The 15,155-nt window shown below is 35.6% G+C and overlaps 2 protein-coding genes across 3 annotated transcripts; one reads left to right on the plus strand and one right to left on the minus strand.

Moving 5' to 3' along the window:
• Window positions 1-451: 451 nt before the first annotated feature.
• Window positions 452-8,310, plus strand: LOC107026193 (topless-related protein 4-like). Of its 2 annotated transcripts, none has more exons than XM_015227072.2 (26): window positions 452-570; window positions 823-909; window positions 1,230-1,409; window positions 1,514-1,627; window positions 1,749-1,907; window positions 2,027-2,216; window positions 2,293-2,419; window positions 2,603-2,718; window positions 2,876-3,044; window positions 3,173-3,282; window positions 3,390-3,459; window positions 3,628-3,701; window positions 3,789-3,884; window positions 4,004-4,099; window positions 4,393-4,520; window positions 4,615-4,849; window positions 4,924-5,088; window positions 5,186-5,269; window positions 5,383-5,529; window positions 5,708-5,818; window positions 5,897-6,076; window positions 6,242-6,370; window positions 6,473-6,568; window positions 7,063-7,251; window positions 7,423-7,589; window positions 7,719-8,310. In XM_015227072.2, exons 2-26 carry the CDS (start codon window positions 830-832, stop codon window positions 7,912-7,914), a joined length of 3,408 nt encoding a protein of 1,135 aa, XP_015082558.1. In that variant the 5' UTR covers window positions 452-570; window positions 823-829; the 3' UTR covers window positions 7,915-8,310. The 2 variants fall into 2 exon arrangements, with proteins under 2 accessions (XP_015082558.1, XP_015082559.1); XM_015227073.2 differs by having other exon boundaries at window positions 2,606-2,718.
• Window positions 8,311-9,249: 939 nt separating this feature from the next.
• LOC107024273 (BRCA1-associated protein) lies at window positions 9,250-14,105 on the minus strand. Its single transcript, XM_015225220.2, has 11 exons — window positions 13,704-14,105; window positions 13,123-13,231; window positions 12,846-12,960; window positions 11,706-11,803; window positions 11,256-11,362; window positions 10,887-11,136; window positions 10,655-10,708; window positions 10,286-10,429; window positions 10,111-10,175; window positions 9,786-9,840; window positions 9,250-9,701 (listed from the first exon to the last, which is right to left on the minus strand). Exons 1-11 carry the CDS (start codon window positions 14,084-14,086, stop codon window positions 9,546-9,548), a joined length of 1,536 nt encoding a protein of 511 aa, XP_015080706.1. The 5' UTR covers window positions 14,087-14,105; the 3' UTR covers window positions 9,250-9,545.
• Window positions 14,106-15,155: the final 1,050 nt, after the last annotated feature.

Genomic DNA, 15,155 nt, shown 5'->3' on the forward strand with positions numbered 1-15,155 from the left:
ATTACTGTAAAACTAAAAAAAAACTATGATAATTATAAAAAAATTTAAAAAAATAACTTAAAAAGGAAAGTAAGATAATTAAATTTAAACGAAATCGTAAAAAAAGGGGGTGCGAGTCCTTAAAAGCTATAATGAGGCCGACAGCACTGAATAATTACTCTCATAGAAATTCCCGCATTTTCTGCCGAATAAATAAAATAATTAAATAAAAAAAAATCTTCCTTTTTTAAGAGACGTATTAAACAAGTCTATAAGTAAATTCACTTATCCTTAAATTTCTGATAAGCAGAGTTACTTATCAGTGATAAGTACTACAACTTATCACTTTTATTTCATAAATTTTTCAACCCTCTTATCACTCTCTTCCTTCTCCTATTTATATGTCTCTTCCCCACCTAGCCCTACTCACACATGGTCTTTTTCTCTTTCTCTCTCTTCCATAAAACAAAATTCTACCTTTTTTTTGTTTCTCTCTCTAGTTTCTCTCTCATATATATATATATATATAGACAAAAAACCTTGGATCTATTTTTTTTTTTTTTGGTTTAGTCTCTCACTCATTGATTCAAGGTATGTATGGTATTGTGTGTATGTGTGTGTTTTAGGGGGTTTCTGTATATATATATGTATGTACATGCACGTATATGTAGGTGGATGAGGTGTAATAGGTGTTAGGTGAGTTTAATTTGAGGAAAAATTGGGGGTTTTTTGGTTTTGTGTTTGATCTATGGAGTTTTTGTTTTGGGGGAATTGTAAGGAATTGGTTTAATTTTAATGGGTTGGAGTTGAATTTGGAGAATTTTTGATTTTTTTTTTTTGCAGGTGGGAGATGTCTTCGCTGAGTAGAGAGCTTGTGTTTTTGATACTACAGTTTCTGGATGAGGAGAAATTCAAAGATGCTGTTCACAAGTAGGGTTTTGTTTTTTGATTTTTTCCTCTTTTTTTTTTGTTGTGATTTTTGTAAATGTGGGAGATTGAAGAATTGTTTGAGTTTTTGGTTTGGGGATCTAAAGTGTTGTGAAATTTGTGGGTTGAGTGAGAAATTAGCTGAATTGATTGATTTGTTTTATTAATTGTGTATGTGAATGGTTTTTTTTTGTTTTTATATATACCATTTTCTTACTAAATTTAAATGGGAAGAAATTGTGATTTGTAATAATGGTTGTTGTGGTTTTGTTTGTTTGGTGGTATAATTTTTTTTATGTTTTTTTGTTTTTGGTGTGTTGAAGATTGGAGCAAGAGTCTGGGTTTTACTTTAACATGAGGCATTTTGATGAAATGGTGGGGAATGGAGAATGGGATGAAGTGGAAAAGTACTTATCTGGGTTCACTAAGGTTGATGATAATAGATACTCCATGAAAATTTTCTTCGAGATCCGAAAGCAAAAGTATCTTGAAGCTCTGGATAGGTGAGTCTGATTTTTAGTTTATTTTTCAATTTAGATGCTTGTTGTATGTTTCAATTATTTATAAAATGTCTGATAGTTTGTTTTTGTTGTTGTTTTTCTTCTAGGAATGACCGTCCTAAAGCTGTTGAGATCCTAGTGAAGGACTTGAAGGTGTTTTCGGCGTTTAATGAAGAGCTTTTCAAAGAAATAACACAACTTTTGACTCTTGACAACTTTAGGTAACGGAAGGACTTAACTCAGAGATTGCCATCTTAGCTCCCATATCTATTTTGTTGATCTTTTAGATGTGTTCTTTGTCAATTTTCAAATGGTTCTGAATTTGTCTGCAATGATTTTCAGGGATAACGAGCAATTATCTAAATATGGAGATACTAAGTCTGCTAGGGGTATAATGCTTCTGGAACTCAAGAAATTGATAGAAGCAAATCCCCTTTTTCGTGATAAGCTGACCTTTCCTTCCTTGAAGAATGCAAGACTGCGAACGTTAATCAACCAGAGGTTTATTTCTGGAGAGCATTAGACTTTTAAATACTAGCATTTCGGTTTTGGTTCTTGTTTTCATCTTCTTTTATTTATAGTGTAGTTGGCTTACACATAGGTGCCCAATATTCTTGCAGTTTGAACTGGCAGCATCAGCTTTGCAAGACCCCGAAGCCTAATCCTGACATAAAGACCTTATTTGTGGACCATTCTTGTGGTCCTTCACAGCCAAATGGTGCACGTGCTCCGTCTCCTGTAACCCATCCACTCATGGGAGCTGTTCCAAAGCCGGGGGTTTTTCAAGCTTTGGGTCCTCATGGTGTAACTGTAAGTAGAAAAGCAAACTTGCTAAATTTCATTTGTAAATCATGAATGATTAGAGATTGAAGTTTGTTCCTTTCAGTCTTTCCAGCAAGCACCTGCTCCTCTGCAAAACGCTCTTGCTGGGTGGATGACTAATCCTTCCCAAGTCTCTCATCCTTCTGCATCTGCTGGACCAATAGGTTTTACCACTCCAAATAATGCAGCAGGTATTGTACGTATAGCACCACCTCGAAATGATTCTATTGAGGTCCATCAATACTAGTGCGAGTACCCATTCATTGACAAATATAGTGGAGTGTATTTATACTGATTTCTCTCCTTCAATCCCTCTCCCCTGTTAAGAGTTGGCGAACCATAAACTGATACTTGTTCTATGTGCTAATTTTTAGCAGCAGCTATGCTAAAACGTCCGAGGACTCCTACAAATAACTCAGCAGTAGACTATCAAACAGCTGACTCGGAGCACATGTTAAAGAGATCAAGACCTTTTGGTGTATCAGATGAAGTATGTTACATTATCTTGAGTTGCTTACACATTAGTATGTATTTAACTGAGCTGTACGATAGAAACTGTTGCTTGCAAATCGGCTCATATTTTAGGAAGTTCTTTGATGCTTTCGTATTTTAAAGGGAAACAGTGAGTCTATTTTAATTGATTACAGGTAAATAATATGCCTATCAATATTTTGCCTGGTGGATACTCCGGACAAAGCCATGCGCAAAGTTCCTACTCATCAGATGATTTGCCCAAGGCTTTTGTCATGACTCTAAATCAGGGTTCAACAGTCAAGAGTATGGATTTCCATCCGGTGCAGCAGATTTTGCTTCTTGGTTAGTTTCCAATCAGTGAAATCGGTTTTCTTTAATTCATTTCCCTCATTTTGATTTTTATATCTACTTTTACGGTACACCAATTGTACATTTGTTTTGGGCTGCTACTGATGGTTCTTTATTTTCAGTTGGTACTGGCACAGGAGAGGTTATGCTTTGGGAATTGGGTTCTAGGGAGAGGATTGCTAACAGAAATTTCAAGATTTGGGATCTTTCACAATGTTCAGTGGCTCTACAGGTACGAGTGGAACTTGTTGATTGCATTCGCACTTGTTTATCATTTATGGTCATATGGATGGTTTATAAGTCTCGTAGTTACCGATTTATTATCTGAACAACAATCAGGCATCTATGGCAAGTGAGTACTCTGCAGCAGTTAACCGTGTAATGTGGAGTCCTGATGGTACTCTGTTTGGTAAGTCCTCTGAATGCTATTATGAATTTTAACTCCTGGAACCTTAAGTTTTCTGTGAATGATAAAGCTTGTTCAAGTAGTTCATACTACTGAAAGCTAATTTTTTTATGACTGAATTGCAGTAATCGGCCTTAACTCTCCTTTTGCTCTCTGTTGATTCTTTATTAGGTGTTGCATTCTCTAAGCACCTTGTGCATGTCTATTCATATCACGGTGGCGATGATCTTAGAAACCATCTTGAGGTAATGTGCCGTGTAATCCTTCCAGATATTTACCTCCTGCTTTCTTTTTCTAAATGAATATGGACTTTGACTGGGCCTTACGTGCAGATTGAGGCTCATTCAGGAAGTGTCAACGATCTTGCCTTTTCCTACCCTAACAAACAGATTTGTATTGTAACCTGTGGGGATGACAGGCTTATTAAGGTTTGATATGTTATGTACTTTGACTCAGATTGTTAGGGTCGGACTTCCTCCACCCTGTTCACTTTTTTCTGTTGACTGGTTATGAGCACTGTATTTGATAAAATATTTCTCGTTCACAGGTGTGGGATGCTGCGACAGGGGCTAAGCAATATACTTTTGAGGGCCATGAGGCACCAGTCTATTCAGTATGTCCACATCACAAAGAAAGTATTCAGGTTAGCCATGCTCCTCCTTTTGAATTATCAGGAAATTGATTATAACTTGTTAGATGATTTTTTCCCCACTTCGGAGCACTATTTCTTCCTTCATATATGAATTGAAGAAACAGTTTTCAGGTTTTGATATGCATTAGAGCATTAACCAGTAGAAATAAAAAATAATGTGGCAGTTCAGCATTTATGAATTCAAAATGCTTCTCTTTAGATGTGAAGATCTAATTTACTTGTCTTTAGTAATATTTTTTAATCTAACTTCTTGGGTCTTCTGCTCCTTTTTTTGTCTTCATCAGTTTATCTTCTCAACTGCAATTGATGGGAAAATAAAGGCGTGGTTATACGACAACATGGGTTCAAGAGTTGACTATGATGCACCAGGTCATTCATCAACCACAATGGCCTATAGTGCCGATGGAACAAGGTTTGCATAATGACTTCCATAACTGTGCATGATCCGATTTTATTACTTTCCCTTGGCTAAAGTTTGTGGTATATCATGAAATATTGGCTTGCAGGTTATTTTCATGTGGGACTAACAAAGAAGGAGAGTCATATCTTGTTGAATGGAATGAAAGTGAAGGAGCTGTAAAGCGTACATTTAGTGGTCTGGGGAAGCGAGCAGGTGGGATAGTGCAATTTGACACTACTAAAAACAGATTTTTGGCAGCTGGTGATGAATTCGTGATCAAATTTTGGGAAATGGACAGTGTTAACTTACTGACAACTACTGACGCTGACGGTGGCTTACCGGTAAATGCCAGTCGACCAATTCTTTAACAACCCACTTATGTCTTTTTTACTCACACATTTTACCAAATTCCCAGGCTTCTCCTTGCCTCCGATTTAACAAGGAAGGAATGTTGTTGGCTGTTTCAACGAGTGACAATGGGCTAAAAATCTTAGCAAATGCAGATGGTGTTAGGCTTTTAAGATCCATGGAAAATCGCCCATTTGATGCTTCTAGAGTATCTTCTGCTTCTGCAGTGAAGGTAGTTGGTTTGATGCATTTACTTTTCTTGTTCTTCAATGTTGAAAATATTATTGTCCAATATTAGGCTGTCGATAAAATGCTTTACATGTATGCAGCCATCCACGGTGGGAAGTTTTGGGCCACCTAGTACTTCTGTTGCCGCAAGCTTTGTAGATAGAGCAGTGCCAATGACATCCATGGTTGGTGACACTATTCTAATTAAATAGAGATTTTCTTAGTGCTGTTCATACTTATATGTTTTGGGACTTTTGACCATTTGCTGATCAGCCCCTTTATTTTAACTTCTTGGTAGAATGGTGAAAGTCGCAATTTAGGTGATGCAAGGCCAAGAGCTGCAGAAGAGCCTGTTGATAAATCTAAAATATGGAAACCGACTGAAATTAATGAACCATCACAGTGCAGATCCCTGAAGCTTCCTGACAGTGCAACAACACCGAGGGTATGAGTTATTGCTTAATTAAAACCATGACCAAAGTTTTTGCCTGTAAACAATTTCTTTTTGAGATGTGAGGTTGCATCATATGCTCGATCTGTAATGACCAATGTCATTTTCCATTTAAGCTGAAAAAAGTAGTCCTTTTTCTAATACTTTCCAGTTCCCTTTTTTGGTATTTCAGGTTACAAGGTTGATATATACAAATTCAGGATACGCTATATTGGCATTAGCTGCTAATGCTGTGCACAAACTTTGGAAATGGCCCAGAAATGACCGTCATCCGACAGGGAAGGTATTGGTTTTTATAACTTTAACTCTCTTTTGCATATATATATATATCATTTCAGCTCATTGTGCAATTCTCTAATAGGCTAATGCAAGTATTGTCCCACAACTGTGGCAACCTGCAAGTGGGACACTGATGACAAATGATACTAATGACACAAATCCTGAAGAGGTTGTTCCGTGTTTTGCACTCTCAAAGAATGACTCCTACGTCATGTCAGCTTCTGGAGGGAAAATATCATTGTTCAATATGATGACTTTTAAGGTAAGATGCTGCATCTTTTGATTCTGCTGTCCACAAGTCAACTTGCACTCTAGCTTTAGCCTAGCAGTTCAGCTAAGAAGCTATAAATCAGGAATTAGTTGCATGAAGTTATTTTTCTTTATTTTGCTTTCCACTAATCTCTATATGTTTTTGTTGCAAATGCAGACTATGACAACATTTATGCCCGCCCCACCCGCAGCAACCTTTTTGGCATTTCATCCTCAAGATAACAATGTTATTGCCATAGGAATGGATGACTCCTCCATCCAGATATATAATGTCCGAGTTGATGAGGTTGAGCTATTCAGACATTTATTTCATTTTGTGATTTTTGGAATATTACTAATTTATATTTAGTTTAAATTCATTGACATCAAGTATGATTACTTTGCGTAGGTAAAGACAAAGCTCAAAGGACATCAGAAAAGAATAACTGGGCTTGCCTTTTCGAATTCTCTCAACGTGCTTATATCTGCAGGAGCAGATTCTCAGGTAAATTTGATATGGATTTATTTGGTTATGAAAACCAATTTTAGATATTCTGCCCTAATCATTATGGGAAAATGAGTTTAGTGTGGAACTATTTGGGGGTTGATAGTTGAGTTTTGATCGAGAAGAAATTGGTTAATAGTTACCTAATTATTTATTTCATTTTATTTATGCAACACGCCTCCTCACGGTTTAAACCTCTTTTTGGACCAAGCATATGGAAGTGTTTTGTTGATGGGTGGCTGTAATATTAGAACCTAGAACCTCAGCATGCTCTAATACCATATGTGATTACCCTATATAAAAGCATAAACTGTTAGGGGAGACAATTTTATATATTTAAATTCTGTGCTTCAACAAAAGGAAGTGCTTGGTTTGGTAACCCAGCCTACTTCACCAGAATCATATTATAATTTTTTTACAAATCTTTTCCTTAGTAAGATTTGTGATGTTCTGTATGAGCAACGGTTGCATCATGAGGTATCCTGTTTCTACAGCTGTGTGTTTGGAGCAGTGATACTTGGGAGAAGCAAACAAGCAAATACTTGCAGATTCCTGCTGGGCGTGCGGCTGCACCTCAAGCAGATACTCGTGTACAATTTCACCAGGATCAGACACAATTGTTGGTAGTGCACGAAACACAGATAGCCATATTTGAAGCTCCTAAACTGGAGTGCCTCAAACAGGTACCGTATCCCTTCTCTAATCCTTTTCCAACCCCAAGTTTAAAATAAGGATACTTATTAGCTTGAGTTGCAGTGATTAGACTTCCATTACTTCAATATTCTTTACTGTGTGTTTCCATTATGTTATTCTGCCCAGTTTAAGTGTGACATTGGATATTTCCTCTTGAACAGTGGGTACCTAGAGAAGTAACTGGGCCAATTACACATGCAACGTATTCTTGTGATAGCCAGTCTATATTTGTTAGTTTTGAAGATGCAAGTGTAGGTGTTCTCAGTGCTTATACACTGCGTTGGAGATGTCGGATCAATCCTACTTCGTACCTTCCCGCTAATCCAAGGTGATTGAACACTGCTGCTTTTCTTTGTTTATTCCAGAAATTGTTTGGAAAAAAAAAACTCAAAAAATCTGGAATGCTTTAGCTGTATTTCTCATTTTATTTGGGTTGTTTTCGAAATTTGTTCTGCAGTGCAAGGGTGCATCCACTTGTTATCGCTGCACATCCATCTGACCCGAATCAGTTTGCATTGGGACTAAACGATGGTGCTGTAATTGTACTTGAGCCGCTTGAGGCTGAAGGTAAATGGGGAATGTTGCCCCCAGCTGATAATGGTAATGGGCCAAGCACTTCAGGTGCTGCAAATTCAGATCAACCTCAAAGGTAGTTACCTGATGCAGATGCTGGCAGTTTTCGTTGAAAAGACGAGTGTATGAGCTGCATCGTGTTGTTTTTCAACGTCCCTCCATTAAAATTATCTTGGAAGGGGAGAAGCTTCTAGATTAGCCAGTGTAGTTAATAGAAAGCTGAATTTAGATAATGTAGAGTTTGTTTAGTAGGGTTACATCAGTTCACCGATAATGTTCGTGGACATGTAAATGTAGTAGTAGAGGAAGGGTATCTTGGCATCAGTAATCTGGAAATCCTAATTATAGTTGGAGATATGAACAATTGCTCTTGTCAATGGTTTCTTTTAGCTTTACTAAAGAAGAATGATTTCCAAAGTGTTCCCTTCTTTTTTACTGAATATCCCAAAGTTTATTGAGGATGTGTTTTGATGAAACCTGTACCTTTGTATGTTACAGAAAGGAGAAACCACTTCTTAATTTATGTCTTTAGCTCTGTTTCAAAAGGCTCTTTGGGACTTGCCTTTGGGCGCGGTACTTGCAAAACGCGCTGAGACTCATGTGTGAGGCTTACGTCCTAAGTGTTTGATTGTGCGTTCTAAATACGTTCATCGCGTGTACGAACCTTGATTCATGTGTCAAATTTCCTAGTTAGCAATGCTGACTCTCAAATTCTTCAACAAATGAATAATGGAAGCTCAATTTCATCTGAAGATTGAGAGTAGCAACTCAAATATGAAAAAATGGTGTCCATATAATTGCATAATTACTTAGTAATTGAAAATAGTCTGAGGTTAAATATAATTTGAACATTTTTATGATAATACCTAGAAATTTATATCTTCATGTTTCAAAATTATCAGATTTTAGGAAGGTACTATGTGTAGTTTGATAATATCTTTTAAGTGATGACTTTTAACACTTCCAATATTTTTGTGTTATTGTGCTATTTTATTAAAAACATAAATTAAGAAATTAAAGATTCATAAACTCTATGTCTCAAGGCTTACGTTTCACCCACTACCAAGTAAAAAATGTACCCACCTATATTTGGAATTCCATGGTTGTTGGTAGAGAGAGTTGTATGGAGCCAAATGTGTGTTTAGGGGTGGAGCTAGGGTGAGCATTCATTCGAAACTTCTTTATCGTAAAATTACATTATACGTCAAACTTATTTTTTTAAAATGTATATAGTAAATATAACACCCTCAGCTTGTTCACACGTTAATTTCTTTATAATTTGAATCTCGCTAGTGAAAATCCTAACTCCACAATGCCTGTTCTTTTTAATTTATCATTACTATTATATATAAAATTATTGAATATTCCGAAACTACTTGACCGAGTCAACGAAGCTTTGCTTTTCTGGTGAAAACTGACAAGAAACTGTTGTTTAGATTGTATGAAATTTGTGAAGAAGAATAATTCATTTACAAAGTGCCAATACAGAATTAGACTCTTCCATGTACAATGCTCAAAACTTATTAGTAGTATATAATACAAGAGAAGAGGATGACTGATTCCTACTAGTTCTATTTCGTTTTCCACCCGCAGGATGATCAATAGTGTTTCCACTTATCCTTCTAGTAGAGGGTGACTCAAACCCTCAACCTACCGGAAGATGGTGGAGGTGCTCAAACACTTGAACGAGCCTCACTCTGTCAAAGTGCTACTAGTTCCGTCTTCGACCTAGCTTCCCTCGCCTTCGAGAATTGCTGGAAGATTGCTTGTTGGGTTCTACAGATAGTACAGTTCCTCCTTTCCCATCTGAAATACCCATGTTCGAAAGTTTCTTCTGGGCTTCAACATAAACTTTTAAGTCCCGTATCTACGAAAATCAAGAAGAAAACTCAGCTTTATTGAACGGGAAAGAGCAAAATTGGACAAGCCAAAAGGAATGCAATGGAAGTACCTGCTCCTTGAGGTCCAGTTTATTCTCGTCCTTCGACTTGAGTAATAACCTTTCCCTAAAGCACAGGTAAATGTATTTACAACTTAAGTCACATAGCTGTGTCTAGTTTAGTTAAACCACTACAAGTTTAGTGCATAATGACATGGAAGTGAAGAAAAAGACCGGTACAAATCAATTGAGCCGGACCTATTGGTATCACCAAAATCCAAATTGACTAGCATCAAAATAAATTAATGGAGAATGTAACAAAATGCATATATTTTGAGCTCCAGCAAGTCTTAGTGATGACTGTAAAACTTACATAAGCCAGATAAAATAAATGTACCTTTCTGCTGTTTCTCTATACTTTGTCTGCAAAAGCTCTTGGTTTTTCAAAAGCACTTGATTCCTCTAAAAACAAAAGGTAATTAATCAAAAAGTTATTTACATAAAAGTGGAAATAAGGTGCGGAAAAGATCCAGGAAGTTTGTGCACGGAAACTTTTCTTGATCGGTCCCTACCTCTGCAATGGACTTCGTCTCCTCTGTATACATTTCTATCTTAGCCTGTAAGTCATTCAACTTTGAGAAAACTGCCTTCTCCACTGCTCTGGATATTGAGCTCTCTTTTCCACTCTTCGCCTCAGCTAATAGAGATTCATAATGCTGAGGAACACAAGTCAAAACTATTAATAAACTGAAAGGAACGTTTCACTCTTTTAACAAGCTTAAATTCTGGCTAAAATGCATGCATAGTGGAAACTGCTACCACACTTGCTGCCACAGAGAAATTAAGTAGAGGTTACAGCAGGCCAGGATATCACTTCTTCTGAGATGAAAAAAATGCAAGGGCTGAACAACAGAATGAAACGAGGTTTAAGTTTTGCTTACCTGTCTTTGAGTTTCCAGCTGACTAGCAAGAAGATTGTTGTACTCATCTACAATCTACATTTAGGTAAAACAATAACTTAATTGGCTTCAAGATATGACAGATGATAAAGAAAAATAAAACCCCTAAGGAGAGGACAGGAAATGGAGGGATTTCCAATTATGAACGATCCTAAAGAATGTCAAAAAGTCGTTGTGAAACAAGAATGTTATGAGAGAACAAAGAAAAAAATACCGAATCAACTTTGCTGCTGAAAAGGGCACCACTAAAACTTGAATCCTCATCATCGCCACAAGTAGTACATTCTCCCTCAGTTGCAGTACATCTGGAATTAACAGTAACCAACTTGCTATCACCTTTTGATTGATTCAATCGGTGGACATACTTGTCCCCTACATAATCCCAGATTTGTTGGGTTTCCAATTCAAGTGAATAGTGATGTGCTGCATCCATCCAGTGTTTAATTGCATGTTTTTTCTCATATCTATGATAAGAACAGGTCAAAGAAGGGCTGGTCAGAGATGTTTTAACACCATCAAGTCACAATAGCAACTTATTAAGTTAACTAATAGGATGGTTAAAGGGGGAAAATGTATTATGTACCTTCCACACCCTACAAAACCACAAATCAAACAAACACAAAGATTCTTCATTGTTCCACACTCTGAACAAGCAGGCTTCTCATCTTGCTGCTGACAAAGTCGACACACCTACAATAGACAGTAAAATATTGTCAGTGAACACATACAGAAACAACAAATTAGGCAAGAACGTTATTTGCAAATAAAAATGAAAAAAATAAATAAACAGATAAAAGTATAACCATAACAATATAACTCAAAGTGCACATAAGACAGTTTTAACATGAAAAAATCTCAAATTCACCCATAAGTACTCACTACTCACCTGAAGTGCGTGCATGAAACTTAGTAGTAGAAAATCTGATCTTATTTAGACCTCATATGCATGACTTTTTTCATAAATATTGACAAAGCACTTAATTTCATCAGTGTAAATGAGAGTAATGGGGAGAAATTAGACAAGCATACTAACTTGGCATGCCAAATAGGTCCACTTTGAGACACAAGAGCACTGAAAGGAATGGTCACAAAGTGTACTCTGTATTCCACTTGTATCTTGGTCCAATCTTTCTGAAATTCCCAACAGGAATTGTGTAAGTTTTCCATGTCAAAATGTAGAAAAAAAGACTGTTAAAATGTAGAAAATATTATGTGAAAATTATCCAACGTATAATTACAAAAACCATAAGTATTAATGCAGATGCTAGAATAGATGCATGGTCATACATGATATCAATAAATAAGAAATAACCACATTAACAAGTCAAATAGTGCATATAGAAGAGAAAAAGTAAGAGAGTCATTTGAGATACTTCTGTTATGTTCTACTCCAACATACACGTCCAAATGCACTAGTCTTCAAGTACGACATTGTGATGATTGAAGGTGTTAAACGGGGAAGAGATGGATCTAAAATAACCGGGCGAAGAGTTATCTCAAAATACCTAAAATTTATTGGATTCTATGCAGACTTAGTGATAAACAAACTGAATCAAGGTACCTGTTGTCTCCATAATAATACCAACTAGCTAGAATTAAAGTTGGTCATTGTTGACACATTTTACTTTTTTTTTTTGATGAAGTAATTAGTTCTATTGCAGGCATCAAGTAGATGCATAATAGTTACAAAAGCTTAGTAGCCACATTTTACTTTAGGTCTGGCATTCAACAACAGTCTCAAAAATTTGCTCAGAGATTGTACGAAATGAAGGATATGTATGATATGCACCCAAGGGTGTGGCCTAGTGGTCAATGAGGTGGGTGGAGTACCACGCGGTTCTCAGGTCACATTCCAGTGGAGACAAAAAACGCTAGATGTTCTCTGCACATTTGTCCGTGTTGATGGAAGATAGCAGGTACTCGTGGAATTAGTCAAGGCGCAAGATAACACAGTTGTTGAAGAAAAGGATATGTGTGACATTTACACTACATTTCTAGAGAATCCTTACTTTGTTCCAAGTATTAGGTCGTTAAATGAATCACGTCCAAACAAAGTAGAATGGATATTGAGGATTCATAAACCTGACCTCAACTACTTTGGTATTGAGATATAGTTGTTGTGCTTTAATGTTTTCAAATTTATACAGAAATTTAGGGAAGCCAAGTTACTCACCAAGACACACTGGACATGTTGGCAATTCAGTATAACCAACAGGAGGTGTACTTGTAATATATGCCGACTCTTCGTACGCCACTGATTGAATAAAGTATATATGGCAAACCTCAACCTACAAAGTTGCACACCCTATTCAGAATGAGTCTAATAAAATCCAAAAAAACGCATTCATAGCCAAAAAGATAAAAGCAATAATGAACTCTAATATTATTGGTAAAAACTAATACTAGTAATGATAGTGATCATAATAACAGCAGCAGCAGCAGTTAGATACCTCGGTAGGCTTAAACCTTTTGCCATTGAAGCTACAGTAAAACCCATCAGCAGCCAACTGATTAACAATATTGATCAACACACTGTAACTATGTTCTATTCCATCATTCCTGAAACATTCAGTATTAAAATTCAACATAAACAAATTTACAAACAATTTCAAGCCAGAAAATGTAGAGTCCCTCTGAAAGACTCTCACTCAACCATATATATAACCTTTAAAAACCACAGATATGGATCTGAAGCCAATAATTTCAACAACATATCCACTATAGTCCTACAACAGAAGTACAGGAAACAACATATAGTAACAGAAACCGAAGGACAAGAAACTACAGTAGCTATGCTATAACTACCGGTATGGACGGATAACAAGATAATATACTCCTACCTACTGACCTTCTATCCTAATCCGTATCCTCCACAACAAAAAGTCAACATTTTCAACATGTAGCATAAATTTATGCATAGAAATTCACTAAAATTACATCAGATAGTAGATATGAACACATAACTACAAAACTACAACAGAATTCTAAACATAAAGTACAATTCCAGGATCCAGCTGTGTTTCAAACTTACTTAAGGAACATAACATGTGTGAAATCGGCAAGATGAGTTCCACAGAAGAGAAGGAAATCATCAGGTGAGAGGTAATTCGGAGCAGCGACAATGAAGACGGTGGTGGTGCGGGAAATAGGGTTGGAAATAGTGGTGGAAGTGGAAGAGGGAAGGTGGCGGAAGAGATGAGCGATTCCTCTAAGTTCCGATAGATGTAAGCTCCCGCTGCTGCTGCTAAGGTCACTGTTAGGGCTTGGGCCGTGTACGGCGGAGGAAGTGGTGGCGATGGTGGTCGGAATTGGTTGTGGAGAGTCGACGGTGTGGATTTGGAGGGTAAACATGGCGTTCTTTGGTAAGCTGTTTAAATTGGGAATTATATTCCTTAAATACTCTTCCATTCTCATTTACAAAATAAAAAAAATAATAAAAAATATATAATTTTTTTTGTAAAATTGTTATTTTTTTAAAAAAAAATTACATATAAACTAAAAAGAATTATTTGTGATTTGCAAAATCAATTTTCTGCACTTCTTCTTTACTTATATTATAGTAATATAAATAGATATTAACGATTTCAACTTGATAATTATTTCGAATAACAGTTTAAAACTCAACAAATTTCCTTCTAATCTACTATTCTACGACAATTTATGAAGTAATAGTTAATGTTGTTTATTTTGGTAGTAATAAGATCAAATTTTTCAAATTATATCAATATATATTTTTAATAATTAAAAAAGAGAAATGTGTTTTTCTCTTATTATTTATATCTATTTATATATAAACTAGTACTATTTAGAAGATATGTATTTTATTATTTTTTTGGGAATCAAACTGATAGATAATATTTTATTATTATTATTTTAGAGTAAGAATGTGAAATTCAATTTCAAAATAATGAAATGAGATTAAAGCAATCAAACTCAAATTAACAATATTATATATAAATAAAACTAAAATAAGAGAGACAAGATATGGAAATTTCTTTTTTCTCTTTTAAGTATCCTATCATTTTTTATTTATAGAGTGTGGTTATAAAAGATTACTTTAAACACGATATTAATTATTAAGATTATGGAGAAAGTTATAAATTAATCAACATGTTCTATTTGTGGAGAGATACAAGTAACAAAAATATTGTATTTGCTTAATCCTTAAGGCAAAGCAAGAGAGAAGGCAATTTTAATACTTTAACACACATAAAATACCACTATAAAAAGAAGTTAAATAAATATTGCAATAGATTTTATAACAAAGTTTGTTAAAGGACTTTTCATTAAAATTCGAACGGAATGAATAATTACAATTTAGAATGAGATATCCCTTTGTTTGTGTAATTTACAATTTTTAATATAATGATTAATTATTCCACCATCTAAATACATGTATATTATGTTAAATTTATGTTATTACTTTCATATCTAACAATAATATAATTGAGTTTGGAGACACCCCACCCCCACCCCCACCCCC

The sequence above is a fragment of the Solanum pennellii genome, chromosome 7 (assembly GCF_001406875.1).
Source record: "Solanum pennellii chromosome 7, SPENNV200".
Taxonomy (NCBI): domain Eukaryota; kingdom Viridiplantae; phylum Streptophyta; class Magnoliopsida; order Solanales; family Solanaceae; genus Solanum; species Solanum pennellii.